Source organism: Lipotes vexillifer, unplaced genomic scaffold, assembly GCF_000442215.2.
Source record: "Lipotes vexillifer unplaced genomic scaffold, Lipotes_vexillifer_v1.1 scaffold999, whole genome shotgun sequence".
Taxonomy (NCBI): domain Eukaryota; kingdom Metazoa; phylum Chordata; class Mammalia; order Artiodactyla; family Lipotidae; genus Lipotes; species Lipotes vexillifer.
This window is the reverse complement of record NW_006774368.1, coordinates 1,974,646-1,997,476: the sequence shown is the minus strand read 5'-3', so window position 1 is coordinate 1,997,476 and position 22,831 is coordinate 1,974,646. Positions and strand designations below refer to the sequence as shown.

The window sequence follows — 22,831 nt, the reverse complement described above, 5'->3', positions numbered from 1 at the left end:
TAAGTTACAAGATTGTGCTTATGCATTGAAATGGTGTACATAAAGCATTTGGCACGGTAACATTCAGTGTTACTAACATTCTCTAATTCTTTGAGTCTGTATTCATATTTTTCACTTTAATATTCGTTTGGATGTAGAGTTTTTATTTTATTGATAGTAAGCACTTTATAGTTTTCAGAGCATTCTTTTAGGGTGAAGAATAGAATCTTGGACTCCTAAGGCAGATGATGTGAACCAACTTCCCACCCAATACAGATCCTTGGCAGATGGTTATCCAGATTCTGCTTGAATATGTCCTGGGACTACAAAAGGAAAAAAAAAGAAAATCCTTAACCTTATCATCTCCCAATGTTAATTTTTGCTGTTCCAAACTTTTCTTATACATTTTTCTAAAACAAAAATTTAGATCATTTTTCTATACTACATATTTTTAATGCAATCACAATATTACCTTCTCCCCTTAATATATTTTACCACCTGTGAGTTCAGTTCTACAATATGAGTTGTAGTAGCTATGTATCAATCTACTCTATGGCTTACCGATTCCCTATCTACATACATTCAACAATCAAATGTTTTATAGAATGCCTGCTGTGTGTCAGATACCCTTCTAGGAATTGGGTCTCAGAATTGAACAGGATACATAACAGATACCTAAATTATTTCTGATTTTAAAATACATTGTTTTGCTGGCTGGTTTTATGGAAGCATGTAAGGAAGAAAGAAAGAAGTCACTTGAAATCCCACCAGTCTACAATAGGGCCACTTTTTGGTGACCTTCTTGCCATTTATCTCTTTCTGCATGTATGTTCACTTTTTATTTTTATTGTTTTGCTACTCTATTATAATACTGCAATGGAAGTTTCCATAGGACAGTCTTTACAAGTATCTTTACTAATCATTTAACTAAGGATGGGCCAGAGTTTTCAAGGCTTTGAATGAGTACTACCTGACTGATCTCTAGAAAGGGGGTGCCCATTTATAATACCTTAGTACCTGTGGGTGCCTGTTTCCCTAAGCTCTTAGCAAGGTTAACTTTTTTCAGCCTTTGCCAGTTTGATACGCTTACCTGATTTGTAAAGAATTAACACACCCTTCTTGACATCTGCCATAGTTAAAAGTACATCTCACAAGACCCTCTGCCTACCCTTCCCTAGTGCTTAAGCCTTCCCAGAAATCATGTGCAGCATTTTGATACTAACAGTAATAGATGTCACCACAATAATTTGAAAAATGAAGAACTTAGCTTCCTAATAGGTGATCACCACATTCTGACCACCACATACCTCTTTGCTAAGCCCCTGCTATTCACAATACATTCCAAAATCTCAATACAGATACATTCACACTATTCTCTATAATTAGTTCCCTTCGTCTAACGTGAAACATTTGCCTTGAAGGTTGATAAGAACAGGACCATGTCCCTAAGCAAGGTCTCCATTAGGCTAACTATACCTTCTGCAGGTCTGATGTGAGGGTGATGGAGAAACTATAATCCCCATTTTACAGCTGAGTACAGGCACTCAGGTTAAGGAAGTTGCTCTGGTTAAATATCTGGTGACCTAGGATGTGAGTCTTGGTCATTAGAGTTCAAGCCCAAAAGCCCAATGTTCTTTCCTGTACCAGGTGTCTAATATAAACATCATATATTTATAGTTGTAAATTCATTTATTCACTCAGTACGTATTTAGTGAAGGCTTATTACGTGCAAGGAACTGCCCTAAGTGTTGAGTATTTATGTGTGAACCAGACATATCCCCTGTCCTCAAGAATAGAGGCTGCTTGACTCAACATTTACTGAGGACATACTAAATACCAACTATGTGCTAAGTAGTGAACAAAGATTAGTAAGACATGGCCTGCTCTCAAAGAGCTTATATTCTGGTGGATATATGTATATAAGCTATAAGTTGAATATTCAGTGCTATGATAAATATTTTCCTTAAAAGAGTGCATGTGTGACTATACCCAGTGTTTCTTTCTTTAGCTATTATAAACTGCTAGATGGTAGTTCTGTCTGTGTTAATTATGGTGCTTTTGACAGCTAAGTAATACAAAATCCTCATCAAGGGAAACACATAACTGGCAGTCCAGGGTTAGGACAAGCTCTAGATGCAGTGATATCAAGGCTCAGTGGTGCCATCCAAGACTCAAGTTATTTTCATCTCAGAGCTCTCTCCTAAGACTAATGAAGCTAATAATGTACTTTCTTGTTCAAGTGCAGCAGGGGAAAGAGAAATCATTCCTAAGGCATGAAGTCCCCACACCCACCCCCATTTTTTTTGGTCTGATTGAGCCAAATTAGGTTATGTGTATTTTTATGGACCAATAATAATTGTCAACAGAATGCCCTTTGCTGACTGGCTTAAACAGGATTTCCTCCTTGGATCCATGTGTAGGTGAGATATCAGAACAAAACTGGAATTCTGTTACAAGGACCAAGTGGTAAATGGTAAATGGGTATTGAGTAGACAACCAACTTTGCACTAAATCATCGTGTTCACTTAACAACTAAGTCATCCTGAATGGTCAAATTGAGTTTAGAGGAGCAATTCCTCTCAGTTTACTCAGACTTTTGAGAGAAAATTATTGGTAGCACATAGGCAAGTCATATGACGTTCAGTTTTCATAGAATAAAACAATCAGCAGATGTTTGGAGAACTGTTGGTTGAAGAGTAGTCCTTACGGAGATCCTTAGGGAGATCGGAATCTGAATGCCTTCAACTGTGAGTACCAGAATACCCAACTACAGAGACTTAAGCAATAAATGTAATTTATCTCCTGTCATAAAGTCTGAAGGTTGAAAGTTTCAGGTTTGAGACAATGGCTCAGTGATACTTTGAAGAACCAAGGCTTGTTCTATTTTTCTCCTCTTTAACCTTCTCATCCTTAGGCCTATCCTATCTCATGGGTACAGTGGCTTCAAACATTACATCATCATAGAGCTGTATTCAAGCCAGGATGAAAGGTAGTAGGCTTCCTTACTGTCTCTATCAGGGAGTATACTTTTCCCCAGATACTCCCACACACATGTCCTCTTATGTCTCATTGGTCACATGTCCACTCTTAAACTAGTTGCCATTGTGAAGAATGGGATATCGTGCTTGGATTTGACCAGTCTTTTTTTTTTTTTTAATTTGGAAGTCTTTTTGATACCAGTTTTTATTGTTTTTTTAAAAAATATTTATTTATTTATTTGGTTGTACCAGGTCTTAGTTTCAGCAGGTGGGCTCCTTAGTTGTGGCATGGTAACTCTTAGTTGCAGCATGCATGTGGGATCTATTTCCCTGACCAGGAATCAAATGCGGGCCCTCCGCATTGGGAGCTCGGAGTCTTATCCATTGCGCCACCAGGGAAGTCCCTTGACCGGTCTTATTTCAGGCCCTGGCAACTGGGAGAGAAGCCCACCCTCCTTTACATATTACCCAAGCAAAATCAGAGTTCCATAAACTGGGGGAAAAAGGGGAAATGGATAAGGAACCAGTAGTGTCTGCCCAAGATCAACTCAGCAGTATGTGTCCAATGCCTAGAATCATGCCTGTGTTCGATTTTAATAACTATATTAGGAAAGCATTAAAAGCATCAAGCCCAATGTTTCTCAAACTACCTGTGGTAAAACTGCATGTAGTTTCTCAAACTACAAGTAGTAAACTACTACTACTTTAGTTTTTTCCAATTCACAGACTAATAAGTTTCCTGTCAAACTGTATAAAGATGTCTTAAGTTCTCTCAGTTTCTGTCCATATCTCATCATGGACCAGTAACAGCTCTCGGACCAGCCGTGGTCTGTGACCACTCTTGGAGAGATGGTGTAGCCGGCTGACTTCATAATCTGGCCCTGGCCTGCCTCTCCTGCCTCGTGTCCTGCTGCTCCCTTTGATTCACTGATAACAAACTGTTCTCTGTTACCAGAATATGCCATGTATTTTTGTTTTACTTCTGGACTTGACTTCACATTCTGTTCTCCCTTCCTGGAATGCCCTCCCCTAGCTGGGGAACACCTACTCAGCTTTTTAAACCAGCTTAAATGTCATCCTCCCTTGTGATGTTTTTCCTGTATTCTTTGCTCCCCTATCAGTGCTTCCTTTGAACCCCTTCCTATCTCATGGTTGTGATAGCTTCAAGCATTATATCATCACACAACTGTATTCAAGCCAGGATGAAAGGTAGCAGGCCTCCTTACTGTCTCCACCAGGGAGTATACTTCTTCCAGAAGCTCCCTGACATGTCCTCTTATGTCTCGTTGGTCACATGCCCAATAAGTGTATTTTTTCGGTTGTAGTTCTTTCTGGGTCAGTCTCCCTCACTCATTGTCTTCCTCATCTTCTATCCCCAGTTCCTGGCACACATACTTTGTCCTAAGTAAATGCTTATTCAATAGAATTGACTCAACAAATGATGTGACTTCTGTGTCTTTCCTTTTATTCTCCCCAAATATTTTCTACCGTGCTTCTGCCTGCATATTTGTGGCTTTCCTTATAAGAACATACCATTTTGACACACAATTTTTCTTTCTTCTTCTATCAAACCTGGTTTTAAAAACAAAGATACAGCTTTTCACTATATTCCTGTCATAGGTCCCACCCCACAGGCATCACTGTCACTGTCACTACAGGCAGCATGTGGTGTTTATGCCACCCCAGTGGCATACACAAATCCCTGGTAGCAATGAATGAGCCTGCATATGGACACATATTAACTCCCCAAAGTACCTGGCAAGGTGGTACAACACAGAGAACCTACAATTTAGAGTCACAATGACCTAGGCTTTAGCCCCTATTCACATACTATCTCTGTCACCTTGGGGATGTTCCTTAACCTCTCTGAGCTTGTTTCTTCCATTAAAAATAAAGTATCATGGGGAGACATGAGGAAACAATAACCGCTCGACAAATGTTAGTACCTTCTGCTCAGATGAGCACATCTGTGGATTGACAAAGAAGGCAGGCTGAGAGCCAGCAGTCAGTTGGTCCGCCTGGCTCTTTAAGGGATCAGGACCAGCCCATTGGTCAGGCTTGCTGAGAAAGATGACCTGTTTTGAAATTCTATCTTGGGCAGAGCCTTGGTTGTTTCTCTGTTCCTGTGCTTCTCATTTCCTTGCTCACAGCTGGCAGAGACAGCCACTCTGACAGCTCAGGGGGTGCATGACTAAGGTGGAGGGATGAGCAGCTGCTGCTTGCTAAAGGGGGTGGCTTGGCCAGGAGGCAGGCAGGTGACAGAAAAGCAGCATATGGAAATCCCCAAACTCCACAGCTGAAATGACATCAAGGACCCCAATGGTTGCTGTGGGAAAGGCTGGGGGCGAGGGCAGCGGGGTGGGGCACTGGGCCTTCTCCAGGAGCTCTCTAGCTCTTTTCCTTTGCCACTGACTTTCCCCCTCAACGTTAGAAAAAAGGGAATAATATGCACATTTGTTGGTTAGGTGATTGTAATTAAAGAAGAAAACCCCAGCTTCTTTCAACATGCCGTACATTTTCACACCTCCATGCCCATGCTTCTGCTGCTGTTCTCACCACTAGAAATCCTCTTCTCCCTCTACCTGGCTAATTCAACCTCTGCACCGCAAATTCCTTGTTAGCACCTGTGTCTTCCTTCTTCAATGCCACCTTCCTTCTAGGCTGCCACGTCTCCTAAACTCAACTCAGTTACTATGCTTCCCACACTGAACTGAGGTTGTTTTTTGAGGTATCTCTCCCTTGATAGAGTGAAAGCTCTTGGGAATCTTTGATTCTCTAAGTGCTTGGCTCATAGCAGGCACTCAGTGTGTGTTGAATCGAAAACTTCTACTCCTCTGCATATTTGACAATTCCTAATCTCTCACTAATTTTACTTAGGTTACTAGCAGTATAATAAAGGTCCCTATGGATCGAGCACTTGAATAGTTCTGGAAGGTTACTGGGTGCCTCCACCCCCTGTCTCCGCCCCCATACCTCAGGGGCTGTAGGAGTAATGGTAGTAAGGAAACAAAATCAAGGAGTCATGTGGAAGCCAGAGGGACATTTCTTAGTTTAGTGTTTGCATATTCCCAGATTTCAAATTGATAACCCAAGGTAGACCCCAGGTTCATCCAGAAGTTCCCGAATGTCCTCAGACTTTCTGGGGGGAGTGGAGTTAGGAGTCATGGATCTCGTCCTGTATTTCCACTAACTGTGCAAACTACTTGGGACACAGCAATAAGATAGATGAGATCAAATCCTGCCTCTGGGGCTTCCCTGGTGGCGCAGTGGTTAAAAATCCGCCTGCCAGACGGGTTCGAGCCCTGGTCTGGGAAGATCCCACATGCCGCGGAGCAACTAAGGCCGTGCACCACAACTACTGAAGCCCGCGCGCCCAGAGCCCGTGAGCCACAACTACTGAGCCCACGTGCCACAACTACTGAGCCTGCGCTCTAGAGCCCACGTGCCACAATTACTGAAGCCCACGTGCCTAGAAGCCCGTGCTCCGCAACAAGAGAAGCCACTGCAATGAGAGCCCACGCACCGCAACAAAGAGTAGTCTCTGCTCACCGCAACTAGAGAAAGCCTGCACGCAGCAACAAAGACCCAACGCAGCCAAAAATAAATAAATAAATAAATTTATTTTAAAAAAATCCTGCCTCTGTCACTTACTACCTGTGGGAACTTGTTACCTCTCTAAACCTGTTTCTTTCAGATGTAGAAGGAGGATAATATTTATTTGGAATGGTTGTGTGATGATTAAATCATGTGTATGTAAAATGCCTAATCTACGTCTGCCATTTTGTAGGTGTTCAATAGGTGATGGTTATTATAATTCGCCAATATTGGGGTGGGTGGGGTGATGGTCTGAGCAATGTATTACCATTGTATTAACTATTACTAGATCCAGATACACACAGGAGAAAGTCAGAATTCAAAAAGCTGCTTTGCATATCTAATTTTGTTTAATGGTTGTCAAATAAATGCTTATTTCAAATAAAGTCATATTTCCAACGTGACTTCATAAAGGCTTTCAAGGGGTTTTCCACTTCTCACTGTTAGGATTTTTTCTGATAATAGTCCCATACTTTCCGACCTTGAAGTGTCCTCCTACCTCAGGAGAGACCCCAGCCCTCCTAGAGGGGTCTCTGGACAGTGTCCTGCCTGAGGTGTGACAGTAAATTCTGTGCACACTTTCCCTTTGTCCACCCCCTCACACACACACACACACACACACACTTGCCTCTTTTGCCCCAGGTCTTATCTTGTCCTCTTGGGAGGTATGTTAAGTGCTCTTCCAGCCTGCCTGGCCTGTTTTTTCTCACTGCCAGTACCACTTGGATTCCAATTCCAAACATGGTATCCGTCTGGGGTCACCCTTTCTTCTGGTGCCAAGAGAGATGCATTCCAAATGGTGCACAAATGTGCCTCCCGTGCTGGGCTCTCCTCATTCTGTTTGGGGACAACAGAAAGCAGGATGTGGCTGCTTTTTTATCCCTCACTGCTGAAGTTTTCAGCCCCATAGTCCTATCTTTTCCTCAGGACAATTTAGGTTTCCTGCCAAGAGCCAAATGTGAAGACTGTCCTAAGAAACTTGGAGCCGTGGACGCTCGTCAGAGCTCTGCGGGGAGGGCCAGAGCCTTGCTGAGGGAGAGAGAAAGAAAGGTTTTCAGTTCTCCATGAAGTGTATTATGTTCTGCCATTCATTCCCCAAGCTAATGCAAGCATTCCTCCCAGGAAAGGTGGAGCTGGTGGGGAGAAGCCAATGGTGAGATGACATCTGAGAGGACAGGCTAACCCATTTCCTGAATTTCCCACGTGGCAACAGTCTTAGAGCCCGACAGGCTTTGAGGCCCGAAGATGAGCAGCAACGGCAGCGCAGTGGGCCAGCTCCTCTGGAGCGGGCCGCTGTGCGTCGGCTGGAGGCGGGACCAGGAAGGGGCTGTCTACCACCTGGCCACCTGCCTCCTGCTCCTGGGCTTCATGGGGGGCAGCGGGGTGTATGGGTGCTTCTACCTCTTTGGCTTCCTGGGCACGGGCTACCTGTGCTGTGTGCTGTGGGGCTGGTTCGACGCCTGCGGCCTAGACATCGTCCTCTGGAGCATGCTGCTGGCGACTGCCTGCGTGCTCCAGCTGGCACACCTGGTGTACCGCCTGCGCGAGGACACCCTCCCCGAGGAGTTCGAGCTCCTCTACAAGACGCTGTGCCTGCCCCTGCAGGTACCCCTGCCAGCGTACAAGGAGATCGTTCGCTGCTGCGAGGAGCAAGTCTTGACTCTGGCCACGGAGCAGACCTACGCCGTGGAGGGCGAGACGCCCATCGACCGCCTGTCCCTGCTGCTTTCTGGCCGGTAAGCCGCTGGGTCAATGCCCAGCATTTCTTCCCCACGCCCACACTTCTCATTTCCCAGTGCCTCCCTTTCCATTTCATGTCCCTTCCACTGAGGAAGGATGTGACAAGTCAAACCAAACCAAAATAGATTTTTCTAAGCATGTGCTTTGCTTCCCCTTTCTTAGCATTTTCCATGAGGAAACTAGCTCATGAGGCACCTTGGTTGGCAGGAAGGATTGTGTGTGCACTTGTGCTGGGAGGTGTTGGGTGAGTGTTTCTTGAGCCTGGGTCTGAAATGACCACACCACACACACACACCAGCATGTCATGTCTAAACTGCAGCAATATCTCCGTAAGCTTTGGAAAAGTGGACATTTCAGTAAGATTAATTCATTCCTTCCATATGCATTTAACATTTGCTAAGTGCCAAGTATGTACAAGAAACAGTGCCAAAACAGAGGGGGTTTCCTGTAACCCCTGTTCCCTCCAAGGCATCAAAGATCTTGGGGAATATCCCATACAGATTCTATGGTAAAGCCATTCTCTTTTTCTTTTCTTTTTTTTTTGCGGTACGCGGGCCTCTCCCTGTTGTGGCCTCTCCCGTTGCGGAGTACAGGCCCCGGTCACGCAGGCTCAGCAGCCATGGCTCACAGGCCTAGCCGCTCTGCGGCATGTGGGATCCTCCCGGACCGGGGCACGAACCCATGTCCCCTGCATTGGCAGGCGGACTCTCAACCACTGCGCCACCAGGGAAGCCCTGGTAAAGCCATTCTGTATATACCCAGGTATGGAGCAGGAATACCCCTTGTCCACTTTTCCACTTCCAATTGTTCTATTGAGATTCTTACAGACGAAGAAGTAAAGTGCTATAAACCTGCGGGCCAGACAGTGAGGGGGGAGTAGTGATGCCCACGTGTGTCTCTGAGTATATGGTGGAGACAACTGGATGACACCTTTTAAGGAGGCTGACAGTCAGGCCTTAGCAGAAATGGGCTTTGTCAGGATTACTGTATGCCTGGTCAGGCTGCATGCGAGCATTGGCCATTGACTGATCTCTTCTGAACAAATATACCATGGAGCTATGTGCTGCACAGTTGGTAGGAAATTGTGAATTCTTTGAAATATTGCCCTAGTGGGACTTGTGTGTGGAGCTAAGCATCTGACAGTAAGCATCTTAACCTGGTATGTACTTGGGCTGGCTCTGTGGAAAGCAAGTAGAGTATTTCAAAAGTTTTGTCCTTAATTTCCTCTTTCCTGCTTTCTTGAGACCAGGAGAATGTGGTAGAAAGACAAGAAAGTAATCAGAAGGGTCTGATTCCAAAAAAATAAGAAAGAAACCAGATAAGACCGCCAGCCACAGTGGGGAAAAAGAGGAGTTTGACATTGATGATGATGGTACTACAACAACTACTGCTACTAGTAATAATACGCATTTATGTATTAATGTATAGAATCAAAGTGTGATGTACACATGTTTTTATTTTGTTTGGAGTCTGAGGTCCTGGGTTGAATGAGCTATTAGGTTTTGTGATGTTTCATTTCATTTATGGGTGAACTGAAGTGTAAATAAACCATACATCAGGATTATTGTATGGTTCAGTTTTATATAATGGATTTACCATGAACTTGTAGAAGACCACGTCCCTGTGAAGAGGAGAGGGGGCCTTGCCCTCTCAGTGTGGCTTTTCCTATTATACTTAGCATCTAAAATCTGAGTCAAAAATTAGACAATTTTGATATTTTTCTTGCCTTGCAAGGTTTGGAGTAAGAGTTTTGTTTTGAGATCTTTCAACGTCATCCTGTCTCAACTTTGCTAAGTTGGAGCTGGGGAAAGGGACTTCTAGTCTGTATGACCAGGCTCCAGCTTTAAAGGAGAATCATCGTACCTTTGGCTGGTGAGGTACCAAACACCTCAAAGCAGCAGACAAGAACTCCATGCCAGGAAATGGAGGCTTCTTGTGGAGACCTCCCCAGTTCATGTGCAGACTCTCATCTGGAGCGCTTTGCTGAAATCTCAGACGTCCTTTTTGTTTTATTTTCGTAAGGCAATCAATCCCTTTCAAGACTCAGAAAGGCAAAGTGACTTCCTCAAAGTTCATCACCCTGTTAAGCTGTGCTTACTGTTGGAGATTTTCTCTCATATACAATCCCAAGCATGAACTCCTGAAGAGGCAACTAACTGTCTAAGCTCTTCTTGGAGGATGAAATTACCTGATGTCCAGGAGATCAAGAAGGAATAGGAGACTCAAACTACAAAGGATACAATATACAATGTGAATGGCTTCAGGGAGTCATGCAGGCTCATTAGATGTTACTCACACTGTAAAATCTTGTCCCTCCTCAGTGGCTTGCTTGGGTGTCCAGATTCCTTGCCTGGGGAGAGGACAGGAGGATCTGATGTGTGTGGCAGCAGCCTCATTTCTTTCCTGTTGTCTTTCTTCCTTTGTTAGAGAAGCTTTTCTTTGAGGTTTTGGTCCATTTATGGTGACACAGTGAGTTCATTTGTTTGATTGTTCCTTCCTTCTTCCTTTCCTTTCTCCCTTCCTTCTTCCCTCCCCCTTTCCAAAAATATTTATGAAGGGGGCTAGGGACTAGGGATCTTGTGTTAAAAAATGAAAAATAGGGCTTCCCTGGTGGCGCAGTGGTTGAGAGTCCACCTGCCGATGCAGGGGACACGGGTTCGTGCCCCGGTCCGGGAGGATCCCACGTGCTGCGGAGCGGCTGGGCCTGGGAGCCATGGCCGCTGAGCCTGCGCATCCCGAGCCTGTGCTCCGCAACGGGAGAAGCCACAGCAGTGAGAGGCCTGCGTACTGCAAAAAAAAAAAAAAAAAGAAAAGAAAAGAAAAATATTTCCCTTGTACTCACGAAGCTTACAGTGTATGAAGAGAGGCACTAATTCATGTTTGACATAGTGGTGAATAACAGACATAGCATTTCCAAGGAGAAAGGCAAAGTGCAATGAGAGCATTTAAGCAGTGGACCTAACTTTCCTGGGGCAGCCAGACAAGACTTCCTGGAGGAAGGAATGTTTCAGCTGAGGCCTGAGGAGAAGGTGGGGATTGGGAAGAGAGGCAGCTGGAGGGGACAGAATATGTGAAGACTGTGAGGTAGGAGAACACGGCACATCATCTTTCCTTGTATCCTTTCATTACTCAGGGAAGTTCTGATGGCTATCTACACATATTGATAGGTCTTGTAGGAGCAGGTGCGTTTCTGCCATCAGGGAGTGTAGGTTGACACCACATCTTGGGCTTGGTTTGAGACCTACGTCCCCTTCTGTCTTCCATCTTTAGGCTGTCAGATAATACGCAATAATTTATTAATTGATGGTGGTCTTTGGTAATTTGCACACATACATATATATCTAGGCATTCACTAGGAGCAAGGTGTGGAGTGCTAATATCCCCTTGGCCAAAACGTAATCACATGGCTCTACCACGTGGCAAGGGGGGTAGGGAAATGTAGTTTAGCTGGGCAGCCAGGAACCCAGCTAAAATTCCAAATATGGAGGAAGGGAAAAAGCAGATATTGGAAAACAATTCCACACTGGATTTCTCAGATCTCCATCCCCATTCTGATCTGCTTCTCAATATCCTATTCCTTCTTCAAAACTCAGCTCAAATATCATCTTTGAGAAGTCTGCCACTTGGAGAGAACTAAGATCTCTCCGTCCTCTAGTCTCCTGTCCCACAGTAGCACATGCTGACTTACAGCCAGTTATTTATGTACCTGTGACTTCCACTAAATTGTGACATCTTTAAAGGCAAGGATCAGATCATCTCCACATTCCCAGATTTCCAGGAACACAGAAGGTGCTCCATACATAATTGTTTAGCCAATAAAGCTCCAGAAAAAGTGGAACAGTAGCTCCTTTCAAATGGACAGGATGTACCTTAGAGATCTTTTTGATCTGCCCCCTCTGCCTGATAAAGGAACCTTCTTTCCCAGTATAACTCACTTTAGAGGAGAGGTTGAGGCTGAGACTCTGAGTTTTCTGGGGAAAAGAGGAAAAACCCCATACTGGACCCTAATCATCTTTAACACGTAACTTAGACTTCGGAGAGGATTCGGGTAGCCACCTTCCTTTTCCCACAGTCTCTTCTCTCCCTTTGCCAGGGTTCGTGTGAGCCAGGACGGGCAGTTTCTGCACTACATCTTTCCTTACCAGTTCATGGACTCTCCTGAGTGGGAATCGCTACATCCCTCTGCGGAGGGGGTCTTCCAGGTAACAGGGAGCCCCATGGCAGCACCGCCCCAGACCATCCCACTGCAACCCAGCAATATCCCTGCCTCCATCTTTCGCCTCTTACATCTGTCATTTGAACCACTGCCAATATGATGCTCGGGGTGGGAGCACTCTCCTCCTGTGGGAAAAGTGCCTGGCAGGGGAAGGGTGGGGTAGGGAGGTGCAGACCCCTGAAAGGGGGTCTATGTCACTCCTATGCCTAAAACTCTTCCAGAAGACCCCAGTGACCACAAGATAAAAGCCCACACTCCTTAGGGAGTAACTTAAGACCTTTAGTGACATCCAGCCACATCTCCAGCCCCTTCCTTCCTTACAGTTCCTGCTCATACCAGCCCTACCGAACTACTAGCTCTTCCCTAAACACACCACATTGTTTTGCAATGGCCATGCCTTGGCTCCTGCTGTCGCTTCTATCTGAAATGCACTTTCCTCATCCAGAGGAGGCTATGGCATCTCACTTCCTCTGAGGCCTGCCCAGGCTGACCTCACCAGCTTCCCCCCGCCGCCCCACACACACACCACCTACATGCCTCTTCTATTCCCTTTACCATGCTGACTGCGCACGTCTCTAACGATTTGGTTTCCCTTCTGTCTTTCGCATAGTAAACTCCTTGAGGCAGAAATCTGGGCTCTCCTCTCCATCTTCAGGCTCCAAAGGGCAATACCTTGTGTACAGTAGTAGGTGTTCAGTAAAGGTTCGCTGAACTGGCTCGGCAGTGGGCAGTTTGTGTCTCAGAGGGCTCCAGAGGACATGATATACATACTCCAAGTTCAGGGCCTGGGTGCTAGAGCCCTCCTCTCTTCTCTGCCAGTCCTTCAGATTTCAGTTACCTTCTTTGTAGTTCTCACTTACTGAATGGCTAGCACGTGGCAGGCACTACCTGTTTTATTGCCTTATTGATTCTCACAACCGTCCTCTGGGTTGAATGTTATTATTAACATGTTTAATAGATGAGGGAACTAAGGCTTAGAAACCTCAACTAATTTGCCCAAGGTCTTCATCTAGAAAGTAGCAAAGCCAAGCGGCCTGACACCACTATTTCTATTCTTTTTTAAAATGGGAGGTTTACCAGGAGAGTGGAGTTTACCGATACCCACCATTATAGGGACTCCTCTGTCCAGATAGTTTGCCAGTACTGGGTTCCCTGTGTCTCCTACCAGTTCTATCAGGGAGTCCCTCAGGCGAGCATTCGAGCCAACCCCAGAATAGACACACGCCAGGCAGTGCCACCTGGCTGGGCCTGCTTCCGCCCCACCCTGACTCTTGGCTCTGTGAGCACAGAGCCTGAGAGGCCATCCTGATCCCACTGCCTAGACCACCAGCCACAGATCCCCTCTGAACGTGCTTCATCCACCACACACTCACGTCCTCTCCAAGCCGCCCAGCAGTCTCCTTTGAGAACCCTCCCAGGACCATAAGAACCCTCAGGAGGCCTGAGTCAGGTCCTGAGCCAGCCAGGCCAGGCTCTGTTTCTGACACTGAAACTGAGAAACAGGTGGTGAATAAGCCGGGCGTCCTCCCCTAAGTTATGCTTGAAAGGAAGGGCTGTGACCCCAGATGGCCTCTCAGTCATCTGAGAGGGATGTAGGGACTGTCATATTTCTCCCATTTGTATTTTTAGCATGCATCCCCATTGGGAGCAATGAGATCCACATATTTGCTCTTGACTCTGTGAAGTCCCATTTCCTCTTTGCAAATGTCAAGTGTTGTCTCGGGTTGTAGTTCATCTTGTCCTTGCCTTTGCAATTGCATAGTCTTTGTTGACTAATAGGGAATCCACAGTGACTGAATCATAATTCTTACTGAGTTTACCACAAGGGAATCAACATTCCATCACACCTCTCAAGAATTCAATTAAGAATTTATTGACTGTTAAGCACTGTGACCCTTTCATTAGTCACCAAGAACATAGCATGGGAGGGATCACACAAAAATCAGCATTATTTCTCCCACTTGCATCATGTTTTACTGGACCCAAGGTCTCTTTACGTATGTCAGCTTATTTAATCCATTCAACCAGCTTTGAAGCTGAGGATTAAAGAAAGAGCTCGTCAAAACTTTATTACAGACATGTGCATGTGTATGTGGGAATCAGTCAAACCATTGGTTTCCTGAAGACCTTTAGGAAGGATTTTACATAGGATATGAGAAAATGACATCAGGTTGTTTTGCAATATACAAGATTGGTAGTCTTCACCTGATTTCATTCATTCACTTCAGTAGTATTTATTGAGTAGTTATTGTATCCTGGGCACTATCTTTTTTTTTTTTTCTTTTTGGCCATGCCATGTGGCATGTGGGATCTTAGTTCCCCAACCAGGGATTGAACCTGTGCCCCCTGCAGTGGAAGCGCAGAGTCCTAACCACTGGACAGCCAGGGAATTCTCACCTGGGCACTATTAAAGGTGCTCGGAATATATCAGTCAACAGAACAGATGAAGGTCCCTGCCTTCATGCAATTTACATTCTAGTAGGGGAGACAAAAAATAAGCCATAGACATAATGAATAAGTAAATTATGTAATATGTTAAAAGATAATAACTTCTAGTAAAAAAAAAAATAGAGTAGTGTAATTAAGGGAGAGATATAGTTGACCCTTGAACAACACAGGAGGTAGCGGCACCAACCCTTCCCGCAGTAGAAAATCCATGTATAATTTATAGTCCAACCACCAAATATATGTTCCCCCATATCTGGGGTTCCACATCCTCAGGTTCAACGATTGTGTAGTACTTTAGTATTTACTATTTAAAAAAAAATCCCCATTTAAATTGACACACACAGTTCAAACCCGTGTTGCTCAAGGGTCAACTGTAGTTGCAATTTTAAATGGGGTGTTCATGGACGTCTTTGTTGAACGGGCGACATTTGAGCAAAGACCTGAAGTGATTGGTAGTGTGAGCTCTGAGAATATCAGGGGGAACAGCATATTAGACAGAGGGAAGAGCCAGTGCAAAAGCTGGGTGGTGGGAAGGACTAGCATGTTTGAGGTTCAGAAAGGAGGCCAATGTGGCTGGAACAGAGAGAGGGAGGGGAGAGAATAGTAGGAGAGGAAGTCAGAGAGGTGATATGGAGCCACATCGTCTAGGGCCAGAGCGTATATTTTCTAGATAGAACCAAAAGGATTTCCTAACGCATTGGATGTAGTGCATGAGAGAAAGAGGATTAAGAAAACCTCTAAGACTTTTGACCTGAGCAACTGGAAGGATGGAGCTGCTATCAACTGAGATAAGGAAGCCTACGACAGTATGGTCTTTGTGAGAAGAGAGGAAGCCCAGTTTGGGGAGTGTTAGATTTGCGTCATCTATGGACATTTAAATGGAGACACTGCATAGGCAGTTGCATATTTGAGTCTGGAATTAAGGAACAAGGTCTGAGCTTGAGACATAAATCTGGAAGTCGTAGCACACAGATGATATTTAAAGCCATTGGATCAGACAAGATCACCAAGTGAGTGCGTGTAGACAGAAAGGGTGTTCAAGAATCCATTAATCCTGGGATACTCTAGTGTTTAGAAGTTGGAGGGAAAAAGAGGAAGCAGCAAAGGAAGCTGAAAGGGACCAATCAGGAGATTATACCAGGAGAGTATGGCATCCTGGGAACCAAGTAAAGAGTATCAAAGAGGAGAGACTGAATGCTATGAAAACTGATTGTCAGACTCAGCAGTGTAGAGGTCATTGGTGACCTTGCCAGGAACAGTTTGTGAACCACTGGGGCAAAGCCTTGCTGGCTGAAGAGAGAGTGCAAGAGGAATTGGTAACAGCAAATTTAGACAACTTTTTCATGGAGCTTTGCTGAAAAGGAGAGCAAATCAATGGAGTGTTAGCTAGCCAAGGAAGTGAAGTGAAGAAAAAGGATTTTAATTTTAAAATTTTGATTCATTTTAAGATGGAAGAAGTAACAGCATGTTCACAAGAATGCCCACGGTCTTTGTGTTCAGCTTTGAGGACGCTGTTTGCATCCAGATTAGCTCTTACACACACCCACTTCATGTGCAGCACACTTATTTCTTGTTTGGGAATTGTTACTAAGTACATCGAAAGTACAGGTAATGGCAGATGTGACAATTACTTGCTGAACCAAATTAGTAATGGATGGATTGTGAGTAATAATTCTTTCCCATGAGGCAACAAACCCAGAGAGATTAAGCAATTCATCTGATGTCACACAGCTAGTAAAGCGGTAAAGCCAGAACTTGAAACTCGTTTCTGGTCTTGATGAGTTAATTTAGAGCCCTGACTTCAGTGCTTATGATTGAGGGGAGGGGAGGGGGAGTTCTGGAGGCAAAGAAATAAAAGGATTATATACGATCTCTAACAAAGAATGTTTGGAAAGCCAACCCTACCTTTAATGAGACGACCCACATAAAGGATTTAACACAATGCCAACATGTGGTCGCCTCTCAGTAAATGTCAGCTGCTGTCCTCCTCCTTCTCATTTCACAAATCTTCATCTTGAGCTCTGCCAACCTGCTCACGTTTAAAGTATTATGGCCAGAGTATAAAGAATCGTGTGATTCCCACACCCTTTTCCTTTACTATCCTAAGCATGTTTTCATTTGAAACCTAGCTTTACCATCATTGTTTTAACACGGTTTATCAAGCACCTACTCTGTGCTGGGCACACGTTATTGACCCTGCAAAGTGTAACTTAGCTTTGTATCACGGGCACATAGCGAGTGCCCAGAAATTTCTAGATGTCTAAATAAATGGAGATGGGGGTGTCCCTCTACTTTGTGCTCTTAAGAGTTGCTCTTGGGACTTCCCTGGAGGTCCAGCGGTTAAGACTCTGTGCTTCCAATGCAGGGGGCACGGGTTCGATCCCTGGTCGGGGAACTAAGATCCGGCATGCCGCAAGGTGGTGGCCCCCCCCAACCCCCAAAAAAGAGTTCCTCTTCCTCTGTGCCCTTTTCTGACTTCAGTCATCAGATCCATTTGGTTACTTGTAGGGCCCAAGTCAAGAGCAGCTCATGGGCCTGAATCCCAAGCCAGCATTCTGTCCAATGGATGCAGCCTGGCTCTTCTCTCACTGAAATTCTTTCCAACTCTTTTTTGTGTCCCCACTCCAATATATTATCTCTTTTTGTCCTTAAAAAAAAACTATCATCAGCATCCTGACCTTTCTTCCGAGCACTAGGAGGCCCTTTTTCTCTCCTGTAATCACAGCAGGCTCAGAACCTTCTGTAGCCATTAGTGAGATCAGCCATGGGACACACAGTAGGAAAGCTAGGAGACCGGAGGTGGACACTGAGGCTCTAGGAGGTGAGGGCCCAGCAAGTGAAGGGCTGATCTCAGGGCTCCTGACAAGAGCACCTTCCACACACACACAACCACCCCCCACCCCTGTTGTGTCAGTGCACGCAGTAAACGTCAGTCATAGGACCTCTTCCAGGCAAGGCCATGGAGAGCTACTCCCACAGCTTCTTCAGAAAAGTGCAGCAGTTTGCCAAGTAAACGCTATATTTCTCTGTGCTAAGCACGGACACATTTTCTAGTTTCAGCCTTTACTCTCTGCTCCTGACCCCTCTCAGGTCACTCTGACAGCCGAGACTGAATGTAGCTACATTTCCTGGCCCCGGAAAAGTCTCCACCTCCTTCTGGCCAAAGAGCGATACATCTCTCGCCTCTTTTCGGCCCTGCTGGGCTATGACATCTCGGAGAAGCTCTACACTCTCAATGACAAGCTCTTTGCTAAGTTCAGGCTGCGCTTCGACATCCGTCTCCCCAGCCTCTACCATGTCCTAGGTCCTGCTGCCCCGGATGCAGGACCAGAGTCTCAGAAGGATGACAAGGACGTCCGTGAGCCTGCCGCATCCCCCTCTCCTCAGGCCCTGCCCACATCTGTCCAGCAAACACCCCCTAGCTCCCCACCTCCAGCGGCCACCAACCCTCCTGCACCTCCTCCCTGGGTCAGGATGTCCAGGCCCGACAGCAATGTCCTGGGTGAGGACTCTACCAGTCTGGTGCTGGAGGATTTTGAGGAGGTGTCAGGATCAGAATCGTTCATGGATTATCAGAGTGATGGGGAGTACATGAGGTGAGGGGAGCACTAACAGGGGCACAGCTGCCGGGCTCAGGATCCTGTGTAAGTACTCAGAAGGCAGCTGCCACTTTCTTGCCAACAGCTGGCCTTAACTGGGTTTGTAAGGGCAAAAAATCGTTTCAAGGAGGCTGTCCTCCCGAGGATTCCCAGAGAGTGGCATTAACCCAACCCTGCAGATAGCAACTCACTCCTGGTGCATGCAAAGCATGAGAGTTTTTTTTAAATTTTTTTTTTAACTCATCCCTTATTAAGTGTGATTGCATTTTTGAAAGTGGGCTGGCTGGTCAACATTTTGAGCAAGCAGATAGGTTGCTAATTTTTTTTGCAAGGTTGTGCTAATAACTAAGGCCACAGCTAAGACTAAAGGGGATTTTATTTGTGGCATGCATTTTAAAGGATTTTTTAAAAAGCTGGCATGGTTCTAATTCCTAATGGTTCTTCTTGGCATATAGTCAGCTCTGGAAAGCAGTCATTATTTAGCCTGGATTGGACAGGTACCTCTGTTAACATCGAGTATTTCGAAGAGGCTTGTGATTAGAGGCTAATGACTCTGGGAGGAAAATGTCCCCACCTTGCTCTCCTCTGGGCCAGTGGAAAGTGTGTTATTTGCTCAGGCACAGGACTGGACACTGCTGTGACTGAATATTACTATGATAGGGTGACTTTCCCAGAAAACCACACCTGCGGGAGGTAGAGTGGGCGTAATCTGGGTGGGACTAACATGCAGGATTTCCCTCACACCTTAGGAGAGTGTACAGGAAAGTGTGTGCTGAGCAGTAACTGTTCCCCCTGGCTGCTCTCACAATGCTGTGTGACTTATCCCTCTAGGACTCCAGCCAACCATGGTGCAGGCCTGGCTTTTCCTGAGGAAAATCCCACTGTTCCCAATTTGGAAGGCATTTCCAAGGTGGGGGAGGGTTAGCTAAGAGATTAATCATTCTTTAGGAAACACTGACTATTTTCCCAAGAAACTAGTTCAGTGAGGAAGGCATTTAGGGTACTTGAGGTAAGTAAGTGAATGTCTGTATATTTTGAAAAGCAAGTCATATAAATGATGAAAGAGGCAGAGAGGCAAATGATAAAAGATTAGCTATTTGGTTTCATAGGTGTGGAATTGATAATCTATGGAAGCAGAGTCCTTACAACCAGCGTCTAGCACCCGAGATCACTTTCTTGACCTCCTCCATTTGTGTTGTCCTCTCCTGTTGCCTCCTTCCCACTGTGCCCTACTCGCCCACCCCACTGGTGCACATGGATTCTGTCCTGTGGGTCCCTCTCTTTGTCCAACACACCTACCCACCTGCACACACTCTGAACTCACAGCAGCTCCCTGTGTCCTCATGTTCTTCCTGGCTTTCTTCTCTTTTCCCGGCTCTATTTGTTCTCCTCATTCTCCCTTCCTTCTGACTTCTGCTCAGTCCTTGGTTCCCTCAGTTTGCTGCTCTTAAGAAGAAAAAGGCCTGTTTCTTCTTCTCGGTTAATTTCCCCTCTCCATATCTGTCCTCCACGTCTTCCCCATTTTACTGTTGCCGTATTTATCTCTCTGTTGCCTTCTTCCCATTTGCCCCACTTCCTATTTTGCTCTGTCTCTTCTTCTTCCTAAGCTGCCCTGTATCCCCAACTTAGTTTTTAATCCTGACTCTTCCAAGATCAGTACCTCTCCCTCTGCCTATAAAGAAAACCATTCAAGTGAAGGTGTGAAAATTCCCACCTTTGATGGCTACACATCTTATGCATGAGTCATCCCAAACGTTAAGAGGCAGGCAGGGTTGTAAACAAGAAAGAGACCCACACTGGGAGCCTGAAGTCCTGGCTGCTATGTCTGGCTCTGCTACTGATTGAAAACCACACAACCTCACTGAACTTCACGTTCTTCATGTGAGTGTGTTGGCCCAGCTGGCCCCCAAAGGCCCTCCTGGGTTTATGTGAGAAGGCAGAGGATGTGCTGTTCAGAGGAGGAAAGAGAAGCAGCCAGTCAACAGTATAATGGACACAAGCCCCAGGACATCAGCGTGTCTTCCAGCAAGAACTCGCTGCTGTATTTCACTATGATTTCTCTTGTGACTTGGGACTGTCCTCCTCCCTGCTGGGTGGTAGGTCCTGCTTGACTAGGAGTTCTCTCCATTCTGTACCTGTGAAGAGTCTATCACCTACCATGTGATGACAGTGCAGGGCGGTCACGACTCCATCTCCCAGGTCCTCCACCCTTAATACTATTGCATAAAAGGCCTCTTTCCAAATTCAGCCTTTTCTGAGGCTCAAGATGAGAAAACTGCTAACATAACTCACTTTCTAAAGTACTAGTATTTGTAGTATAAAGAGAGTAGGTTTTTAAATGTTCTTTGGCTTAAGTAATAGAAAGGGAAAAACACAGTTTACTTCCACAGAGTTTTCAGAACAACTTGAAAACGTGATCAAATCGGCCAAATTTTAGACAGCTTTCAATTTAGTCTGTGATAATGGGATAATTTAACCCACAGACCTTTTCCTCGAATTGTGTTTTAGGGTGTTTGGTTTGACTTATTTGCCATCAAACTCCTTTTAGTGTTATTACTGTAATGAATAAGCATAGTCCCTTGTGATTGGTAGCAATTTACTCTTGTTTCCTTTCTAAAGCAGGGCACAATTCACCATCTAGTCCCTGGCTCTTCAATGACCAAAATTGTAAGCTCATTGCTATTCATCCCCGCCCAGCACTTACATAAGAGGCATGAAGCTGACTGGATTCTGCATTGTCAGGACACAGCTTCATCACACTGATGCCAGCGCTTGTCCCTGACACCAAGCCAATTTAAGACCAACTAAAAACAGTCAGAGGTTCTACTGGAGCTTATTTTTGAAGAGAGCACATTTTTCAGTTTGGTGGTGCCCAGAATTACCCACAATTGGGTGCTACTTTTTTTAACATGCAAAGCAGTGCTGTTGGATAATGTATTCATGCAGGGTCTTACAGTTAGACCTCAAATTAACCCTGACTTCACTAGAATCTTTCCAGTTAATTCTATGAACACACTCCACAATGCTCCATTTGATGTCTTACTTAAAGGAGATGCTCAATGAATGCATCTCTGAGGTGTTCAGTTAAGTCAGATAATGAGTCCATTATCACAAATTAACTGAAAGCTGTCTGAAATTTGGGCAATTTTGCTTATGTTTTCAAGTTGTTCTGAAGACTTTGTGGTTTGAAAGTAAATACTATATATTGTTTCCTTTCTATTATTTAAATAAACAAACAAATGAGAAACAGATTACAACATGGAGGCTAATTGTGGTCAAGGAAAGAGGCCAGGACCAGGACATAGTACCAAGGCTACAGAACCAATTCAACAAACATTCACTGAGTATCCACTGTGTATTTCAGGCACTGTGGCAGGTAATCACATTATGAGTAATCATGAGTAACAGTTGGAAGAATGTAAGATGCTTAATCTGCAAGAGATGGACAAGAGTAATACCTTCAAATTTTGAAAAGAAGAGGAATTACAATTTCCCTTAATTTGGTGAAGTTCTTGAGGACAGAAATGAATTAAGGGCTGAAAGCTATAAGGAGAGGATTTTAGCTCAGTATTAATAATGGATTTGCCTCAAGGAGCAGTGAGTTACTCGTCACTGGAAGAATTCAAACAGGGATCAGAAGAAATCATCTCAGAGGTTTTTTTAAGGTGATTCAAGCTCTGAGAGAAGGATGCCTTAGGTTATTGCTATTAAGGTGCCTTCTAACTCCGTGATGCTATGATTCTGTGATTCTAAGATGTGACTCTTGTCCTGCCAGTTAACCACCTTCAAGAGAAGTTCCTCATCTGCGAAACAGGGCTAGTAGTCTCATAGATAATTAATACCTACTGATAAGTAGATAGGTAGCCTCTGTCTACCTTACCAGGTTGCTGTGAGGAGTAATTGAGATAAAGTACACAAAGGCAATTTGTAAGCTATAAAGCACTAGTTTAATGTATAAGGTATTTTAAAATTCTGTTCTGTATAGAATTATTTAACAAACTCCTCCCCATGCCGCCCCTGCTTCTCTCTTCCACTCCCTACCCCTTCTCCTCTGAGATACATGATTTCCCATCTTAGTTCCTCCAGTCTGGTATTCCAAGGAAGGTAGCAGCTGAAAGGATCCCCTGACAACAAAAGGAACAGCAAAAAGGTGGTGATCCAAAGAAAGCACACACTAGCTCCTTGGCCCCTGAATAACTAAGCTATAGCCAGACCTTCACCTGTTTTATTTGCCCAGGAGAGACTGATCACCGTCACACTATATTCAGGCTCTTTCC

The 22,831-nt window shown here is 44.9% G+C and overlaps 1 protein-coding gene across 3 annotated transcripts in view; it reads left to right on the top strand.

The window, feature by feature from the left end:
- The first annotated feature begins 7,385 nt into the window (after positions 1–7,385).
- POPDC2 (popeye domain cAMP effector 2) overlaps positions 7,386–22,831 on the top strand; it is a 16,869-nt gene continuing 1,423 nt past the window's right edge. Inside the window, exons 1-3 of one of the 3 annotated variants that reach the window (XM_007449142.1) lie at positions 7,386–8,287; positions 12,385–12,493; positions 18,046–18,457. In XM_007449142.1, coding sequence (XP_007449204.1) covers positions 7,797–8,287; positions 12,385–12,493; positions 18,046–18,457 — 1,012 coding nt within the window. In that variant the 5' untranslated portion in view covers positions 7,386–7,796. Of the gene's footprint in view, positions 8,288–12,384; positions 12,494–18,045; positions 18,819–22,831 lie in introns of those variants that run through there. The other 2 variants (XM_007449140.1, XM_007449141.1) reach the window with 2 other exon arrangements.